The sequence below is a fragment of the Micropterus salmoides genome, unplaced genomic scaffold (genome assembly GCF_014851395.1).
Source record: "Micropterus salmoides isolate LMB-PRFRI ecotype aquatic unplaced genomic scaffold, ASM1485139v1 Ms_hic_scaffold_7, whole genome shotgun sequence".
NCBI lineage: Eukaryota > Metazoa > Chordata > Actinopteri > Centrarchiformes > Centrarchidae > Micropterus > Micropterus salmoides.
Window position 1 is genome coordinate 25,072,834 of NW_024044459.1, and position 20,330 is coordinate 25,093,163.

At 41.9% G+C, this 20,330-nt stretch overlaps 2 protein-coding genes across 4 annotated transcripts in view; one reads left to right on the forward strand and one right to left on the reverse strand.

Annotated features, from left to right (window-relative positions):
- The window catches only part of fam222a (family with sequence similarity 222 member A), a 49,975-nt gene extending 39,572 nt beyond the window's left edge, over positions 1 to 10,403 (forward strand). The window contains exon 3 of the mRNA XM_038703973.1: positions 3,350 to 10,403. Coding sequence (XP_038559901.1) covers positions 3,350 to 4,854 — 1,505 coding nt within the window. The 3' untranslated portion in view covers positions 4,855 to 10,403. The remainder of the gene's footprint in view (positions 1 to 3,349) is intronic.
- A 3,147-nt stretch (positions 10,404 to 13,550) lies between these two features.
- trpv4 (transient receptor potential cation channel, subfamily V, member 4) overlaps positions 13,551 to 20,330 on the reverse strand; it is a 16,348-nt gene continuing 9,568 nt past the window's right edge. For all 3 annotated transcript variants that reach the window (XM_038703994.1, XM_038703993.1, XM_038703995.1), the window contains 11 exons: positions 19,414 to 19,712; positions 19,126 to 19,305; positions 18,750 to 18,908; positions 18,127 to 18,219; positions 17,917 to 17,990; positions 17,391 to 17,556; positions 17,246 to 17,312; positions 16,352 to 16,656; positions 15,331 to 15,458; positions 15,136 to 15,257; positions 13,551 to 15,010 (listed from right to left, as the gene is read on the reverse strand). In XM_038703994.1, the coding sequence (XP_038559922.1) occupies positions 14,913 to 15,010; positions 15,136 to 15,257; positions 15,331 to 15,458; positions 16,352 to 16,656; positions 17,246 to 17,312; positions 17,391 to 17,556; positions 17,917 to 17,990; positions 18,127 to 18,219; positions 18,750 to 18,908; positions 19,126 to 19,305; positions 19,414 to 19,712 (1,691 nt within the window). In that variant the 3' untranslated portion in view covers positions 13,551 to 14,912. The remainder of the gene's footprint in view (positions 15,011 to 15,135; positions 15,258 to 15,330; positions 15,459 to 16,351; positions 16,657 to 17,245; positions 17,313 to 17,390; positions 17,557 to 17,916; positions 17,991 to 18,126; positions 18,220 to 18,749; positions 18,909 to 19,125; positions 19,306 to 19,413; positions 19,713 to 20,330) is intronic.

Below are 20,330 nucleotides of genomic sequence, written 5' to 3' on the forward strand. Positions count from 1 at the left end.
TCCTGCACTCAGGAAGGGAAAAAGCATATTCTTCCATCCCCAGGGGAAATAATTAATCCTTACAAGGCTGTCGCATGTCGAAATGAAGCGAGTGTGAAGCATTTAGCCCAGGAGGCATTGCAGGCTGTCGCCCGCACAGGCACCTGTTGTTGTCCCTGCCCTACATTTCATGAGAGAGTGCTGAGCAGAGGATAACAACATGCTCCACTGATGGCAAATGAGACACACAACTGCAGATGCAGGTTTGTGTGTGCATGTGTGAGAGTGTATGTTTTTGCCTTTTTTCCCTTGTAACCATGCATTGTGTTTGCATGCACAACCACGCTGGAGAGGGTGCACAGGTGCAGGAAACCCCCTGCGTTATGAGGAGGTGAGGGCTCACACAAAGGAGGCAGTGTTGGCTGCCTCAGAGGGTGTTTATCAGCCAGCACCATCTGTATGCTGCTGCTCATAGCTGTGATCTACTGCAGCCTAAACCAATAAGTCACAGAGCAGCAGCCTAAAAAGAGACTCTCTCCTTTAACCTCCATGTCCTCACTTATAGACTTACTGCTCTGGAGGAGCGAGATGTGGAGACCCTGCACATCAAACACACAGTGTGCATAACAGTGTGTATGAGAGTGAAATTACACCCCAGTCTGTGGCCATACTTACTGTAATCAACTTTGCTATAAAATTTATACCATGGAACTTTTTAAAGAGGAAGCTGGAATCAGAAGCATCCAGATGCTCATTTGCCTCCTCCTCCTCTTCTTCCTTTATGCCTGTGGGTTTTAATAACCGGAAGCCTTTGTGGAGCTGAGATGGGTTTTGTAGGCCTGAAAGGCCTCTAATCCCTGTGGCCTGTGAAGTGTGAAACCCTTTGATGCCAGGTTGGTGTGCCAAAGGCTCTGCCTATTGACAAACAAGGGCCAAGCTGGGAAAAGACGGAGGGAGAGGGCTTTCTCGTCTCTCTCAGAAGAAATGCAAGCTCAGGCATGGAAAATATGGACTTACTCAGTGAGAAGGAATAGAATTAGCCATCCTTTAATGAATTTCCTGGCTGTTTTTATAGTTTCTTTCTCATGTGGCAGTAATTAGGAGGAATGATGGGCATATTGCAGCTGGGGGCTTGTAGGGGCGGCAGGGCACAGGCCCTTGATATGCCTGAAAGCCAAGTATCTTTCCTCATTTAGACCATGTGATGATCAAAGATGGGTTTTTTTGCCCTCATGTAAAGAAGATCAGAAAAAATGCTGCCATTCCATTTGCATGTGGATCAGCAGTGTGCTTTGAAATGAGCATGTTTTTCTCTTCTGAGCAAATGAAATAAGTCTTCTGTCAGTTTTCCTCTGAAAGTCAGAACATCAAAGCAAATGGCACTGCTGTCACCAGGGAAGCAGAGCTTTGCCTCAGTAAGGTTGGTTAGATCTTAGATAGGCCAGTTGGCACACTCTGCCTAGCCCATTAGGGTGGCACCAGGTTCTCTAACTCTGATTGAAACGAAGTCATTAAAGACAGGCTCTTTTAAAATTGATTTTATATATTTATTTATTTTTACAATGTTTTATTCTAATTTCAAGTACATTGTTTCTGATTTAGAAAGCATGTTGTCTGCAGGATGAACCAAACTGACTTGAATAGGTCTGACACTAAATTTGGTTTGGATGTTCAGTCTCTCCCCTCTGCTGTTAAATTCCCAATTTATTTCTTTTATGATATGGATCTTGTAGATTTAATCATTTTCACAGTTGGAGACCCATAGGGTTGTTGAAATGAACTCCCCATGCTATCTGTAATGGGAACAAAGAAATGAGAGTTGTGACTACTTGGCTGTGGAGTCTCTTTAAAATGATTTTGCAATCGGAAAGGAAATGGAGTGAGTCCTAGTCACAGCCTGCACCCTGCAGACTCCTTAGGTCGCCAGGACATTTGCTGACGGCACAGTTATGGCAGTTAATTTTTGTGCGTTTTGTTAGCTTTTGCATAAAATTTTCATTTTTGAAGGGGTTGCAAGTCATTTGTGGCAGCTGATATATTGCTTGTAAATTGAGTTCTTTCCCCAACCCCCCACCCTTTTTGTTACACTGAGCTAAGTAGCCATGAAATTGCCTGAATAATGTCGTTTAAATCCAATCTCACCGCGGCCCCTCACCTCCATGCCCAGCCCCCAAACAATGACACATGGTGGGGTTTTTAGAAATTGCCATTTTCCTGTTTTGCCACCTCAATTCACAATGGCCAAGCCTTGGCTCATTGAGCGAGGGCCATTGCTAGTCTCACTCGCCGCGTTCACTGCTGAATTGAATTTTGGGATTGGATTGGTTTCATATGGCAAACAGTACAGAGCATTTACATGCACATTTATAGCAAATCTTTTGTATTTGCCTTTTGTCTGTAATATATGTTAAAACAATCTATATTAAATGAACACAAAAACATCTTTTTGCTGTTCTCTTCACCATTGAAATATTTAACAAACACACAAGGGCAAACCATTGACATGTCTTATGTTTTATTTGTCTCATTAATGATGCGTTTCTGTATTTTTAAATGCTTTTCAGCATGTGTTCATTTGAAAACCAATTTTTCGGTTTTCTTTTCTTGACCAAGTTTGCAAATAGCAGCACTCCAGCATTCTTGACTTGACTCTGGTCTGATGTAGTTCACCTTAACCCGGCTAGTAATTCCCCATATATGTTTAATTGGTTTTTGTGAGGGCCTCTTCACATACTCCTGGATTGAATAAATGTGGAAATTCTGTGGCCAAGGGTAAGACCCAGTAAGTGATACCACTTATAAATCTCAAATGTGCCACTGCAATTAAACAAGCTTTTATCCCCTCCCCTTCGTCCCTCCTTGCCTGGTATCCAAGGCTAACCCAATTCAATACTAAAGAGAGTCCGAATTAATTTCACAATGGACTGATTTAACAGCGCCTAAGGTACAAGGCTTTGACAGAATGAGTTTTTAAAAAGATCCATTTGTCTAGGGATGAACTTCCACAGGCGGGTTTGAAAATGAGATGGAAAGAAAGCTCAAATGGAGGAGGGGAGTGAAGGAACATAAATGAATGTCAGCCCTGATTTACAATTTGCAAGCTCTGTTTGGGTTGTTCTGCTGTTTACACCTGGTCTTATTCACCTGCTCTTGTTGAACACTGGCATTTTCCAATCTGCTTTAGATGTAGTCACTGTAATGCTGCCACCTTTTACAGCTGCTGCAGAGTAGTGGTTGTTGCAGTTGATTGATCTGACTTTGTGGCTGCCATTGCTCTCAAACACCTGATATGCTGTTCTGTTCTTCTACACGTTTTTCTATCTCAGTCATCCATTTCACTCATGCTTTTCTCTCTCTCTTTGCCTTGCAGGTGAGCTGGTGGTGCCCACACATTCCCCACGCTACCCCACCGCGGCAGAACTTGATGCCTACGCTCAGAAGACAGCCAACAGCCCTTTGTCCATCAAGATCTTCCCCACCAACATCAGGGTTCCCCAACACAAGCACCTTAACCGGACTGTGAATGGATATGACACCACAGGGCAACGCTATACTCCCTACCCACATCTCCACACAGGGGGCTACCATGGCCTGCTTGCCATCGTCAAGGCCGCCTCCGCATCGTCATCATCAACATCCACCTTTGTCCCTTCAAAAGGTGTTCTCAAGAACTCTGAAGGCAGACGGACTAAGCTCTCTCCAGCCCACATAGCTGTTGCCCCATACCCACCTCCTAGTAGTAGCACTTTAGCCAGTGGCCATGGCCAAATGGTATACCACACTGGTCCCTCAAAGCCTCCAGAAGGCCCTGGACTGTCTGTTCCCCCAAATGTCACTGTAGCTGGCTCAGTGATTCCTGTAACAGGGGGCAGAGGCCTGGCCCTGCCTGCACAGTCCAACCTCCCCTCCATCCAGAGCATCATTTACCAGATCAACCAGCATTGCCAGGCCCAGGCTCTGCAACAGGTGTGCCAAGGGGCTGCCACTGCACCATCAAATTCCAGCCCCTCCAAGCAGGGCACAACTGTAATGGGGTTGTCTTCTAGCTCCTCAGGTGGAGGCTACGTGTTAGGAATGGGTCCCCAGGCTAATATGGTATACACAGGGCCCGGGCTGCCAGCTCAGAATGCAGAGGCAATGAAATCTGGTGTGTACGCAGATGGTATGGACTATATCCTTTGGCAGAAGCAGCAGCAGCAACAACAACAACAACAACAACAACAACAACAACAACAACAACAACAGCAACAGCAGCAGCAACAGGCTGTGCTTCGCATGTACAGTGGAGGTAGCGGAGGAGGGGGCGCCATCAGCAAGTCCCCTGAAACTTGTATTCCAGGGGGAGGGATTATGGCGGCCCAGGTGTCCTCCTCTTCCTCCAGACCTTACCACCTGACAGCGAGTGCCAGTGGAGGAGGCGGGATGGACAAAGTCAGCTCTTCCCCTTTGAACTGTGTGGGGATGCATGGAAATTTCTCAGTGGGTCAATACTTTGCCCCACCGTGGAACAGTGTGCTGGTGACACCTGACAGTGACTGCTACAACCCCCAGGAGCTTCTGGGCACCTCCACAGGAGGGCCAGCCACGGGGCACAGAGAGATGGGCTACCCCCACCACCATCATCTCTACCACCACCACCATCATCATCACCCTGCTATAGACAGCGGGGGAGGTTTGTGCTGCAGCCTACCAAGCAAGAGCTTGTGCAACACGTCAGTGCTGAGCAGCAGCTTGCAGTCTCTGGAGTACCTGATCAATGACATCCACCCACCCTGCATCAAGGAGCAGATGCTTGGCAAAGGCTACGAGACTGTGTCTGTGCCACGTCTGTTAGACCACCAGCATGCACACATCCGCCTCCCTGTTTACAGATAGAGGGGGAAGAAGAGGAGGAAGAGAATCAAGAGTTGTGAATTTGTGAAGAAAATCAAACTTAAAGAACATAGATGTTTTTCTGGGTACAGATTGTTGAGAGTGGCACTGCTTTAACTAGTGTGGGAGCTTAGAGAAGAGCAGTTGTTGTGCTGTGTGACCCTAGGTTTGGTGGTTTCAAGGCAGGCTGTGGGAATCCCAAAAATGAAAGGTGGTAGTGACTGGGAGAAAAGGGATTTCAAGATTCTCCAGATGTTCCATTGTGTGGTTTGCCAATAGGAATTTTGGATTGATTTATTTTTTCTTCAGTTTTTTTTTTTTTGTTGTTGTTTTACTTGCCTGAACTTTTTTGATGAGAATCATAGGTTGACATGAAGTGCATACGCCACTTGTATCTACCCCCTCCAAATACTAAGGAATGAAGCTACTGTGTAGGTTGTCACTGAAATGGTCTTAAAAGGGCCGAAGTTTAGGGCTGCTCTCAAAATCCAGAACTCTGTAACCGTACACACGTTGACAAACATAAGATACATAAATGTACTGATATATGAGGAGACTAAAATGATAGGCAGTACTCGGGCGGGTATGTAGGCTACAAGGTTCATAAGGTTGAATTAAAAGGTTAGTACAATATTAGTTATTATTGCTGTTATAATTGATACATAAATTGCACTGCTTGAATCTTGTTAACTTTGAAGTTTGGAATTGGGTAGTTTGGATATGATATATTTAAGAAACTTGAAAAACTTGAACCTATTTTTTGTTGTTTTATATATTTGTAGGTATATTATATGCATCGGCTGCTATGGGGAAAAGTGTCTCAAATGCTTTTTTTTATTTTTATTTTTTCCAGTTTTATTTTTATGATTTAGTAATTCCTCCTCAAGCTGATGTGCAGTTTCTTATGTCCTGGTGTGAGGCATAGTCGCTGCTTTGGTTCTGTAAGAACCTGGTCGGAGAGCTCTTTTTCCTAACCAACACTGGAATCTACAATAAATCTTGAAATACTTATTTAAAAAGAAAATGTTGCAAAAAAATACAAGAAAAACAAATGTTACAATGAAGAATGTGATTGGGAGGTTATCTACATAACCTTACGTGTATTCTGTGTGTATGTGGCTGAGTGCATGCGCGTGTGTGCATTTTAGTTTGTGTTCTTCAAAATCCTCAGACTTTTTTTTTCTTTCAAATGTGTCATTACAAGGTTTCTACCACCAAGATTGAAAAATGTATTCCCAGTCCCATAAACATCATGTCTGAGTAATTTACAGGAGATATTTTGCAAATCTTGCCCCCTTTTATTGGCGCCTTTAGATATTTTCTGTAGCTACAGTAGAGATCAGGTTCTCACATGACTCCTGTAGTTACCGTGCGACATCCCCTACTTCTGTCCAATGTTATGATAATGACAGAAAGAGGCGGGAACAAAAGGAATTCCTATTTTGGGGGTACTATTCACCCCTAATCCTGCAAACAAAAACAAAATGAAAACAATCATACCCTGTCCTCTGGCATCAGATGAAATGAGACCAGGCTCATTGCTTTTCCTTGTCCATTTCAGCTCCTGGTTGGGATGCATTTAGCCCGGGCCAGTCTTAACTTGATGATTCAGAGCAGTGAAATATTTATTATGACTGTGAGATTCCCTTGAATGTACTGCACTTAAATTACTGCAATGTTTTATTGCCTTGTGGGACTCAAGTGAAAGAGAAAAATTCCGATCAGTGCAGCAGTCCTCTGGTCTTAAATTAGCATTTCTTTTGTCGGTCAAATTTCATTGGTAAATTGAATTTAGTAACTGGAGAGAGAGAGCCGGAGCTATGTTGTGGGGAAATACTGGCATCAGTCTAGATTTATGAAGTGCAATTATTATGACTGTATTAACATTTTTCTCTGAGCTTACACCAAAAAATGTAAACTACAGTTGTCAATACATTCCCAATGTACCACATCCCTAATCCCTATCCTTTTTTGTTTTGAGGTGTAAAATAAATTTCTTTAAGAATATATGCCGAAGCCACATCTTGGCTTTGAAGTCTGTCATTATTTTTTAACGTATGTCCTCTAGTATGTCTGCGGGAAATTGGGCCCTTGTCTCAGCAGCTCTGTGAGATCCAGAGAGGAGCGTGACACGTGATGTAGCGATAAAACCTCTGCCACTGAAAAAACCTAGTATATTTAATTGATATTTTAAATCTTTACAACCATCCAAAGATAAAGGACAGACATCATTGTTGAAATAAGAAAGGATTTACTCATGGATACTGACGAAGTGAGAAGCAAGAAATAATACTTCTTTGATCATTTGCACTCCATAAATAAACCTGTTTTTCCCTTAAGATAACCCTTGATTAATATTAAAATTTAATGCCTTAAATTGTGAGCTAATAGTGTTTGTAGACATGTTACTGTCTTTGAAGGCTGACAAAGATTTCAGTCAAAAGAATACCGAGCCCTTTGGCTTAAATTTGCACAGTAAACCTCCTTAACATTCCAGTGAACATTTTTCATGTTGTTTCAACAGCTTAATACCCCAGCCACAGTGTGATTCCAGCATATTTTCTGTCTTGTAGAAATATTTTGACAGATTTACAGATACATCCCGTCCCTAAATCCCCTCCGTTTGGCTTCTGCATCCAAGCATTAAACCCTGTCACATGGTGTTGAAGTGAAGAGGAGACACTTGAGGCAGTGGAGTTTCTTGTGTCAGGCCTTTCCCACCAGTGGAGGTCGGAGGCACCAGGCCTCCCTGCTAATGGGAATATTGGGTGACGCCTGGCTGCTGGACACTGCCAGTGGAGAGTATTCATTCACTCAAAGGGTTGAAATCAAACCTTTTTCAAATAACAAGGGATTTCCTATTAGGTACTGAAAGGAATTTGGCCATTCTGAGCCAAGTTCAACTGAATAAAACAGGGAAAAGACCAAAAATAAAGCAATTTTCTATTCTTTCACAGAAATTTTTATGTCAGTTCACATGTATTAAATATAAGGTGGTATTTAGCTACTTCTACCATCTTTGCTTTGTGGCTATATTTTCTACTGTACAGGCTCCAAGTTGTCTGTCCCCCTGGTCCTTTACGCACATTAATGAGCTCCTATTGATGGGATGCATCTTAGCCCTGCAAGTCTGGTCCATTCCACAATTCCCGATTTGGACAATGGACACTTAGCCCATATTAGGATAATAGAATTAAATTTCAAATAGATTTGTGCCTGAGCTGATCCATGCACGGCTCACTCAGCTGCAGAGGCAGAGTGGCATATGGCATGTCATTATCTAAGCCCACCCTCCCCCTGTCCAGGGCCAACAGGGTTCAGCAGTGCTTAAACAAACTGAAGGTTAGGACTGGCTGGCTAGCGTTGAAGGGGAGGACAGCGGAGTTTGTTGAGGGGTTGCTAAATCACAGCCTCCATAGCGTCTCAGAGGGCCTCAGCACCGCACCATGGCGCCTGGGCTCAGAGGCCTGCTTTAAAAGCTGGGCTGTGTTTGATCGAGGGGATTTGTTTTCTGTTGGATTATACATGGTTGCTCCCTGCCTGGATGAGGGGCCCTGTGCAATGTGACAGATCTCTGCAAAAAAAGACAGAAATAGGAGAGAGATACATGGAGGGATTTTGGGGTCAGAGAAGCCTCGAAGCATCAGTAATCAGGATAATTGCCATGTTCCTGGTGCTGGTTTCAGGCTCCCCTCTTTGGCTCTGCGGCCTCATATTCAGATTCAAGCTCTGAGGAAATCACATTCCTCAGTGAAAGACGTAGTTTGCCTCAATTTGCTAAATTCTAGTGGTGAAATCTTCATTTGTAATTAAGTTTTTATTGCTTGGGAAAATATATCAAGTTATGTTGCCCAGGAAATGCTGAATTACACCATCCAAACACCATCTGAATGAGGACATTTAGATCTATATCTCTGTAGCTATAGACTATTGACTGTTACCACCTTTTCAAGGGCAATGAGACGCTCACGAGGGTGGCCTGAGGGCAAAGTAGAGGGGAATTGACTTATACTGGTTGTAAAAATCCCTTAGTAAATCCCAATAAGTCCATGAAGACCTTTACCCAGTACAAAGGTCTAGTTGCATATTATGCACCTTAAATAGTGCTGAGAAGGGGAGCGGACGGACACGTTCAAAGCAGGGTCAGCTCTTTTACTCTCACAACAGAGGGGATGGGAGGGTAGGGAGGGATAGGGAAAATAAAGGCAGCTGCTCGCTCTGTAGAGTCTTGGCGCTGCTTCTCTAACCTACAGATGACAGAGGGGGGTTTGTGGGGGGCTGATGTCCCCTCCACACTGCTTTGGTCAACCTTAGTCATGTCCCCTGGCTGCCCTTGGGCCCCTGGGGCTCTCATCTCAGAGTCCTTCCCAGCATCCCTCCTTAATGTCTGCAGAAGATAAAGTCATGAGGCCAGTCCTCTCCATTTGGCTGCTACCTAGCAAGAGAATACTTTAATCAATAATACAGATGGTCCTGAGGAGGCTTGCATAGTTAACCTGCCAGCCTTATAGCTGTATTGCACAAGATCACAATAAGATTTGCTGTGTTTTCCACAAAGTTAGAGCACATTACCATCTCTTTAGTGGTGCTAAATGAAACTGGGTGGGTTGCAAGTGAGCACCATACAATTTAAATGTTGTTTCAAGCGTTTATTAAATACAACACAAAGGGAAAAATCAGCACAGATCACAAAGTAAATCAGGATCTTTTTCCAAAGGCACCCGGAGCCCTTCTCTAAAAGGCAATACAGCAGGTTGTAATTCCAGGAGCTTGCAGCTTTTTTATTTCTTCAGCATCACAACCATGTATGTTCAGCTGAAAAAGCTTATGGCCTCCAAATATTCATCTAGTTTATGTGGTGGGTATATTGCTGTATCCAGTCTAAACACAAAAGTCTGGGGATTTTGCTTTTTTTCTTCCTGTTTCCTTTTACTGTTTGTGTGGCTCTCAGAATGTTCCTGTGGACGAACAGGGCTGTTTTTCCCAAATGATCTCAAAATGCACCAACGCTGCCAAAGTCTGAGGGTGCCGCAACCTTGAGAAAATCATATATATGGAAATGGGAAATCTATAAAGCATCTCTCTTATTGTTCTCCCTGCAGTGTTGTATTTATGTTAAAAATGATTTTGTCTCCTCAGGATGAAAAAATGTAAAGAATACCTTGCTTTTCTTGAAAATGATAATATATGAGTCTTAGATTTCGAAATAAGAAGTCTGAATATAAAAAAGCTGTAAAATCCTTTAGTCGTGGGGTTTTCAACTTTTGAATGTGCCTACAGCCAAGCATCCTAGTGATTGCTTACCCTCTACCCCCTCTCCAATTCTGCAATCTCCCCCTAATCTTCCCACAACCATCATCTTCAATTTGCTGAAACTGCCACTGTCCCGCCTCCATCCCAACGACCACAGTAGATATTTTGTCTGTTCCCTGCTTTTTGTCAATCTCAGGACTGAAATTTCTTTATTTAAATGTAGATGGTTGGTTTTCATTTAACCTCTCCTCTCTTATGTATTATTGTTTGACATAAGTAAATAAAGCAGATGACTTCTATGCTTGTCTTGTTGCTATACTCATCCTTAGTATTTCTGTCTTTCTCTCTTGTAAACATCTTCTTAAACAATTTTTAAGGCTCTGGAAAAAACCTCACTGTAATGAAGGTAAGCATATTATTCTTAGGATTCACTTTGCGCATCACTGCCATATGGTAGCCTCTTACAATCCGGTTGTTCACTTGACCTTTTTTAGACATTTGCAGTAGTATATTGCGGCATCACTAAGGCTTTGCAGTTTATAAAAGAAGGAAGAAAACAATCAAGAATGAAAGAACAAAAAGGTGGACAGTGCCCTTTGATACTCTGGGAATGATTTACATTTTTGCTGGATGAGGATTTGGAGAAACTGCTCTTCAGCAGGGGCAAAGGCAAGCTAAGTCTCTTTACGTGCAATTTACCAAAGTGGCCAGCGCAAGGTGTCCTCCTCTGAAGCCTGCAGGGTCAAGCCATATAATAAGGGATTATCAGCTGGCTCAAGTAAGCGTTTTTCTGAACCTAATTTGTTACAAATCAAAGCACAGCCACTGATCTTTGCCTCTTACTGCAGCTCACACCCCTTTGCTCCACGTGCCTCCTCCATATACACACCAACATGACAAACAAACTACATTAGTGCTTTAGTTCTGCATTATATTTTAATTCATTATTGCTAGTCTATATTCCCACGTCAAGCTGTCAAAAGAAATTGTATTTATGTTAAATATTTATTCTTTTTAGCAGGATTTTGCCAGTACAGCATGGTCTTACTACAAGTCCACTTCCTGAAGAATATCTAAAGGTACCTTCAAGAACTCAATATTGACTCAATATTGACACTTTTTTCCCTTCTCTCTCTCCTCACTCCCAACCTCTCCACCCACCTAAAACATCAGATAAGCTGCAGACTGATGAGCCAGCCGCCTCCACCAGAGCGTGTGGTACTGGGAGACTGCACACTGATTTCATACACGCTCGCTCAGACAGAAAAAGAGCTCTGTGGAGCAGAAATGCTTCTCTTATTAGCAAAACTCATTCACCTGCACGCCACATTGAGTCCATGGCAATTTCACAATAAATCATGAGAGATGCCTATAGAGGCCGGGCAGGAGGCTGACGCTCTGCCGTGGCCGTGCCCTCGCCTGTCAGTTTAGACACTCTGAATCATTTCGGGTTCAGGAGCCTCGTTTCATCTTAGATGAACTGAAAGGTCATCTCACATGCCACCTAACCAATATGTCTCTGGCTCCTCATCTCCCAGTGCCTCCAGTGATTGCTTATTCCATTTAGAAATACCACACCTTGGTGAAATATTCCACTGGGGATTATGGAAGGAATTTCAGGGAATTATTTCAAGGCAGATAATTAACACTGACTTAAAACTGTAAGAAACACACTTCTGGAGTTGTCTTTTTGGTCTTTACCTAACTTTATCTTAATCATTCAGTGATGATCCATCCTCCTCTTTTGCAATATTAGTTGGTGAAATGAGTGTGACCAATTTATACGGATGGTTCCCCTCTGTATCAGGTTGTTGGACCCCAAACAGACAATGAATGTTGCACTTGAAGCCATCAGTCTGGAGTGTTGTTTAGTGAATAAAGAATGAGTTGGCCCAAGTCCAGTCCAGTATCCGCTTGGGACTGATCAGCCTAAACACCTTAAAGCTTAACTGGCTGGACAATAGCTGAACAGTTTGTACTGCCAATATCTAAGCTAGTTACCTTTGGCTGAGACTGTCAACTTTCCCTTATTTGCAGTTACTAATTGAGGGCCATTACAACATGATCCTACTTGGCTGTCATTTGGTTCGCTGAGACACATTTGTGGCAGCGAGCACACACATGCTGCAAGCAAGTGAGCCATTTTGTTAACAGCTCACACTTCCTGTGCAAGTGTGCGGTTCCAGAGTTGCTGACAGTGACACTTGCAGGACCAAGCCCTGCCCTACTTAACAGGCTGCAGGGAGGAGGGCAGGCCAAGTTGTCAGCAGCGCTAGGTGCTCACTGCTTAGATAAACCTGGAGGATTAGTGGCCCAGTTAAAGTTGGGGCAAAGAGGATTAGCCTCTTCTCTGAGGTGGTGAGAGATTCCCTGTGTCCTTCAGCGCTGCCGGCCTCAGAGAGGGGAGAGATGAGGAGGAGGAGGAGGAGGCACAGGAGGAAGGGAGGTGAGGGGTGAGGCCCTAGTTATCATGAGTGAGAATCAACACTGTAACATTTTAAAGAGGAAAAGGAAAGGTGAGGTGTAATTATGAAAGGTGAAATGAAATGAAGCAGTTCATAAATTGTTGCCAGCTTGTGGTTTCATTAGGAAGGCAAAAGCCCATAATTACTGGCCGGGTGTTACAGCGAGGTCAACAAGACCTGAGATCCATAGGAAAAAATATTTCATTTCAAGTGGACTGCATTCTACATGACACAACCTATTATAGTAATAACAGTTAGCCCTGACAGTGCAATATTTAAAACTATAATTTAAAAAAAGATTTGTGCCTGACAACAACTGCATGAGTATACACTAACACTTGTCTGCCTCAGCTTGAATCTCTTCATGCAACACCGCAGAGGAATTAGATCTCTGCAGCCATCAGCAGGCCAGAGAAAGAATTGCAAATGATAATTTACAAATGAAGACTGAACAGGATGCAAAATCTTTGTAATGATTTTTGGACAATTTGGGATTAATGTGGAGTGTAATGAAGGTACAGTTTGTAAAAAAAAAAAAAAGAACTGAAAATCAAGAACACATTTTTTTACACCCTTAAAATTTTAGTTTTAATGAAAATAATAATATTATTGTTTAATTGTTATAACAGTGAGATTTTATGAACATAAATGTAGATATTTAAAAGTTTCCAAATATCTCTTGTTAAAACACAAACAGAAACAGAATGCAAAACCAGATTAAAAACCACAAAATCTCACATTTTCCATATGAAATAATTATTTCTTTTTTTTTGATGGGTAATGTTTTCAGCACTTCCCCAAATGTGTTTTTAACATTTTACCTTTCCTTATAAATTCAAACAGGACATTGGTGTCTATTCAGAGAGCTTCCATGATTAAATAATGCAATGATTTCTGGCTGATGGCTTATTAGTAGGAAATATTCTAGGATAACGTAATTCAGTCAATCACCCAGGCACTGAATTGCAAGACTTACTAACATGGTTTATGAAATAATTGTTTATTGTTCTGCAGTAATGTACAAACAATACAGAAATGCATAGACATGTTTCTTTATAAAAGCAATGTAAAACATAGAGAATAACCTGTGACCTTCAACGGAAATGAATCAGTGAAAATGAATTGTATGGTCTATCTGCTCTTAATCAAACCCTGTCATATAGTACAATAACACAAATACATGCATACATACAGCAGTTGCCCATAAGCATGATGCTATATAGGGCAAGGAGCCAATTGCAATGAAAATACAGCAGCAAAACAGGGAGAAGCACATAATGGCAAGACCTGAGAGTTGATTATGCAAATACCCCAGCTGCAAAGGAACAATAACTCTGGAAATTCAAAGACAAACCATAACACGGGAGGCTATTGTCTTGCATTTGCATATTTGCTTGACAACTATAACCTGCTCATCATGCCCATCTTATTCAGAACAATGTCTTTGTGTTCATATAATAATGCACACATCAGAAATTGGCATAGCGCATTGTTTCAGTTCAAATAAAAGCTGTGCTGCCTGAGCTGGCAGTCCCAGCCAGAGACTTCCATAGTTTAAAAACTATTTGATTAATACAGTATAGAAAATGGGAAATGGGTAAAATATACTTTATAAAATACACACATTTAGTTTCTATACACTGAACTTCCATAGCCTGAACAATTAAAATTAGCATATACAATATAATCTTTATGATACATCATAAAGGGATCTCTTAAATATAAAGCAATCAAATAAAAACTGATTCTATTATGTCTTATATTCTATAAGTCTATGAATATTTATTGCAATGTTTTCTTGAAGAAATATCTCCCATTGTGATTACATCTGATTTCATTTCCAACAAAGCCTTTGTTTACACTGCTAATGCAGTAATTATGGTTCTGCTAGCTATTAGAGAACCGATGATTCTGTAACACTATGAGATTGGAAATGCTGAATATTTTGACTCTCTTAAATCCCTGAGTGAGCAGCCACTGATGACTGAAATGCAGAGGTACAGGACATTTGTATAATAAGTCTTCTATTCTTATGTGACAAGCAAGAAAACAAATGAACAAATTACAGCTACTACGTCATTCATTTTTTTCCAGGGTTAGTGTTTTTAACTCTATTTGGTGTTTTTCAGATCAGGGATTCTTTAAGACATTGTACATCCAGTGTCTATGTGTGCTCAGTCCTCTCTCCTATTACACTGACAGTCTTACTGTAATACTGACTATACTTTCTCTGAACAAAAGGCACATGAGATCTGTGCAAATTAGTACACTTATTAGCTAAATTGTCCCATGCAGAGTGATCTCACTGATGCTGATTATTCTCTGCTGTCTCTTGATAAGACATCAATTGGGCGTCAGCGGCTCCATTTCTATCGCCAGATCACTAGGACGTGAACCCTTACTTAACTCCACCGCCCGCGGGACAACTGTGGACCAGCGGTCTGGAGGGGGATAAAAAGAAGAAGGATTTTCTTTTATCTGTATGAATAAGTTAGAGTGTGGTTCTTATGAATAGATACTTATTTGTGTATGCATTTATTCATGAGAGTGCAGTAAAAACTCTCACCTCTCCTCAAGCCTCGGACACTCTGCTGCAACCCATTGGCTTGGCAGGTCTCATTCTTGCCGGGATCCTCATTGATTATCGCCATGTTCTGATTCCAGTGGCACCAGTTCACCTCATCCACTCTGATATCACAAGACACCGTTGGGATTGACGGTTTTCTTCAAAGTGACTACGACTATAACTCGTGTAAAATACCTGAAGCACCAGCGTCGGTCAGGTGTGCCATCACAGTTCCTCCCCACAGTCACCATCTCCCCGGCTCGAAAAGACTTGCGAAGGCAGACTGGGAAAGAACGCTCGATGTCCAAGATGGTTGTTGCCCACTGTTATTATACATTATGTAAACACATTTAATTAGAATACTGAAACCACTCAAATAACAAAAATATATTTCCTCAGCCATGATTTAATCTCTGAAAATAAAAACAACTTCCAACAACTTCTGGATGGATTGCCATGAAATTTGGTAAAGATATCCATGTTGCCTAAAAGATGAATCCTGATAACTTTGGTGATTCCCTAACTTTTTTTCTACTGCTACCTTCAGGTTGACATTCGTGCTCTTAAGGAAAATATATTTCAATTAAATGGATTGTGCCCTTAAGGATGAATCACCCAAGTTTTTGTTTAACTCCATCATTCGGTCAAAACTTTAATTTGTCTGATACTTTGTTTCATCGCCCGATGTCAGCTGGGATTGGCTCCAGCCCCCGCAACCCTGTACGCAGGATAAGCAGTTGACGATGGATGGATGGATGGACTTTGTTTCATGACCAAACACAGAGAATAACAATAATGGCATTCCAGTTCCCTCTTGGTTCAGAGCTAGGTGGCAAATGTTAACATGCTAACACGGCTAAGCTTGATATGGTTAACATGGTAAATATATATTAGATCTGCTAATATTAGCAGGTTAGCATTGTCCTTGTGAGCAAGTTAGCATGCTGATTTTAGCGTTTAACACAAAGCTTCACAGAGCGTGGCTGAATGAAAATGTAATTTTCAAAACCCCTCCTATGTGTTGGAGTGGACACAGACATCTCAAAGTCGGATATCTCAAAACTGGAGAACATTAAATCAAAACTATCTGCATGACTAGATACCACACAAGGTAATGAGACATACTTTTGAGACATTTTCATAATTTGGGAAAACCAATCCTTTAGAGCATTGGAACATATTTTGCTAACACTGCCCACAGTTACTTCAACATCACCTGAAGCTTCCAGATCTTCTTGCTCTCCTTCGACACCTGTCCCACTGTCTGCCCCATCAAAGCGATCAACATGTTCAGCAGCAGCACAAAGGTGAGGATGATGTAGGTAACCAACAGGATGAGGAACACTTCAGGATACTGTGCACTTTGGATCATTCCCAGATCTCCCATCCCAATGGTCAGCTCAAAGAGGTCAAGTAGGAAAGTACTGAAGGTGTTTTGGTCCCGGCACTTGGGGTAAGTGGGGCAGCCTCCAATACACTCTGTGCCCGGTGGAGGACACACTGTCAGCAGTGACACCAGGGCTGTGGGGTGGAAACCAAGAAGGTTGGGTTATGAGTCTGTGAACACTTAAAGGTAATAAATAGTTTGACATTTTGGAAAATATGCTTATTCACTTTCTTGCAGAAAGTTAGATGAAGAGAATATGAAGCTACAGCTAGGAGATGGTTAGCTTAGCATAAAGACTGGAAGCAGGGGGAAATTGTCAGACACACAAACCCCTGTGAAACCACAACTTAACAATTTTACACTGTAGTTTTTGTACTGATCAAACATAAATAACATGTCAAGTAGTAGTAAACTTGAAAGGTATTAGTAGGCAACTTTGTTTTACCTTTAGACAAAACCAGGATAGGAGCCGGGGAAAACACACAGTTAGCTTTAATTAACAGTTAGCTTAGCATAAAAAATGGAAATTGCTTTATGCTAAGCTAAGCTTACTATCTCCTGGCTGTAGCTTTATATTTACAGCAATTGACAGATATGATAGCTCTCCTTATATATAACTGTTGGCAAAAGAGCGAATGAGTATATTTCCCAAAATGTCAAACTGTCCCAATAAGTAGGCTAACGCTGCGATATTACTGTTAAGCTAGTTAACCACAAGCCTACCTGATGCATATCCAATCATGAAGAGCACATACACCAGAAGAAATCTGAAAAGGTCTTTGAAAAGAATCTGAGAACCAAACATAAAAGCGTGTTAAACACAAGGATGGTGAAGTTTAAGGTCAAATCATTTCCCCCATCATCTAACCTTCTGTATCATGATGCTGTATGTGCCAGTAAGCTTCAGGCCTCTGGTGAAGTAAAGAGTGTTCATCCAGCCCAGGACAAGTGCAAACACCATCACAGAAACATAGGCCTGAATGCCAGACAGGTAGAGAGCAGCGGTGACTATAACCAGCACAGAGTAGATGAAGCTAGAGAGAAAAGAGAAAAGGTTTGTCAAGGAACTAGTTCCAGTGCTAAATGAAGTGATACATGAAGGTAGGAAGATGTGATTGCCGGCATTTAGCATTTTTAACAGAATGTAGACATCACAGCCATGTTGCTAATGATTTAAATCCACACGGTTCAGAGAATTGCTCGACATTCTCTGCTCTTTGTTTGTATCATGAGTCTAATTAAAGATGTAAACTATAAAAACATGCCAGTGAGGAGGTTGAGGAATTAATTAGATGACTCAATTAAGAGGATGCTAAATTTGCCTCGGGCAAAAGTCAGCAAGAGCTTCGGCAGAGGTAAAGAGGGGGGAGCAAGGACGGAGGATGGAGACTTACTACAGCAGTTGAAAGGATCCATCAAAAAATAAAGACTTCACCCCGGGGCACTTTTTCAAGAAGAGGTCCTTAATCTGCAAAGAGTAGAAGAAACATTTCCGTGATCACAACAACATTACAGGATACATGTTTGACTTTGATGCAAGAGCCTGGGAGAAGTGAGCAACCAATGATCAAACCATAAAGAGGCTCCAGAGTGTATGTACTCACATTGGTGAGGAAGAAGAAGATTCCCGATGCCAAGGTGACAATCTCTCCCGCCATTCGCAGGTAGTCAGCGGATGTTGTGTATGGGTACGGAGGCTGCAAAGAAGGAAGACGAGACTTATCGATGACGTTAATTTCATTTAGATTTAACTCAATCTGATCGTTTTAGCACTAAAACATAATATATACACAAAAATACACCATATCGAGATCTGTTGGGAGTTAAGGATTAATTTGATATTTTGGGAAATACACCTATTTACTGCCTTGCCAAGAGATAGATGAGAAGATCTATCTAATACCTGTTCATAAACAATAAAGCTAGAAATGTATAGTAAGTGTACAAATTGGGAATACAAATTTGCTGTTTTGGTACACGATGCATTCACATTTCACATACATTGTGCAAACAGTAATGTACAGCACATGTGGCCTACATACAAAACCCAGAACATAGCAAAACACAAAGTTAAATACTTGCTATGGTAAAAATATGTTCATGTGGTGTACTGAAAATTCTGTGCTACATGGACGCACTCAACAATTTTTCATCATCATGAATCATTGATCAGTTCCCATTTACTCTGCCAATGCTGTGTCTACATTTTCAGTAGTTTCACACCCACCATTCCCTGTGATGGTTGGTAATAAGCCACTAGGGTGAAGATGATCATGGTGATGAGGTAGGAAACCACACTGATGTAAAATGTGACAGCAGCAAACTTCTGCCATTTGGCCCTCAACAGCTCATTGATGGGCTCCACTGCCAGCATCTCATGGCGGTTCTGACAACAGGACCAGAAACATGACACTGATAAATATAATGTAATAAAAAATAAAATAAAATCAAGACATGCACAGACTCAGGATTTTGATGCACCCATACACGTTTTCATGTTTTGTTCCTTTTAATACTCAATTTCTGATGTGTGTAATACTAGAGTATTTAATTTCCGCTGTATTTTTTTTTAATAGTTGGAATGACAACATTTTCTTATTCACCTCATTGCGACTGTTGTAGACAAGGATTTCCAGCACAGACGGTTCCTCGCCACATGTATCCAGTGAAGACAGATCATAGAGGGAGGAGTACACCGGCCCATAAGCCCAGTCCTTAAACTTCCGGGACAGATGACGAACTTCCTCATCTTTGATCTCCCGTCGAATAATGTGCTGAAAAACCTGGAGGAATATGGAGAAGCTGTGACTTTAACTTTATGGCCTGTAGAAATGTGATGATGAAAACTTTTATTATGCTGATGCTGGTTGATGATGTATCATTATCCCTACCCCTATCTTGCCCAGCTTGGCGGCCATCATAAGAGGTGACATGCCATCGTTGTTGAGCACTGTCTCCAGGCTGCAGTCTGGGTAGAGCTTGGCACTCTTAATTAGCAGCAGGTCGTACATCTTTGTGAGGAAACGTGTGTTGTCCTTGGTGTTGTCCGCAATGTGCACTAGGGCATGCAGCACCGTGTTGCCACGTGAATCCTGGCGCCGCAGGTCGGCCTGCTTGTGTGGATTCTCAGTCAGGTAGTGCACTATGTTAGGCTGGTTAGTGCATGCAGCCAGAGAGAGAGGCAGCTCACCTGGGCAAACAGAGAAAGAGACAAGCACTCACTTCATAATGAATTCGCAGGAGATTAAAGGAACCGATTTCAGATTAAAAATAAGCAAATCAACAGGAGGGTTAATTAAGAACTGTAGCTGGCGTCTGTATGTTTTTGCAAAGCACACTAAACATGGATCAAAGATTTGACTTAAATCCCTGCTATGAAAACAGCACAATTAGCAGTTGTTTTAGGGAGGGGCGCAATGGGACCAGAGTGCCAAAAGCAGCTGCTGAAAATGAGCCGTTGCCATGGGTGACAGATTACTTTGTCACCTCATATAGAAACGCTCCTCTTCATGGATTTGCACGGGTGCATGCAGAGTGTTAGCGTGAGTCTAAATCCCATTAGCCATCAGCCCTGCCAGGTTCCTGTTCACCTCACTGCAAAGCTCCGCAGCAAATTACTCACACTGTGCCCGGACACGCTGGGATTTGGGAATGACAACCGTGCTAAGTGCAAATAGAAATCATCTCCTCTGTGATGAGTGAGGAATATATAACACACGAATGTAATCAAATATTTTTAAAATTGGGTTGGGTAAAAAATAAAACAGAGTCCATAACAAGCCATTTCTATCTTACTTTTGGTTTTTTT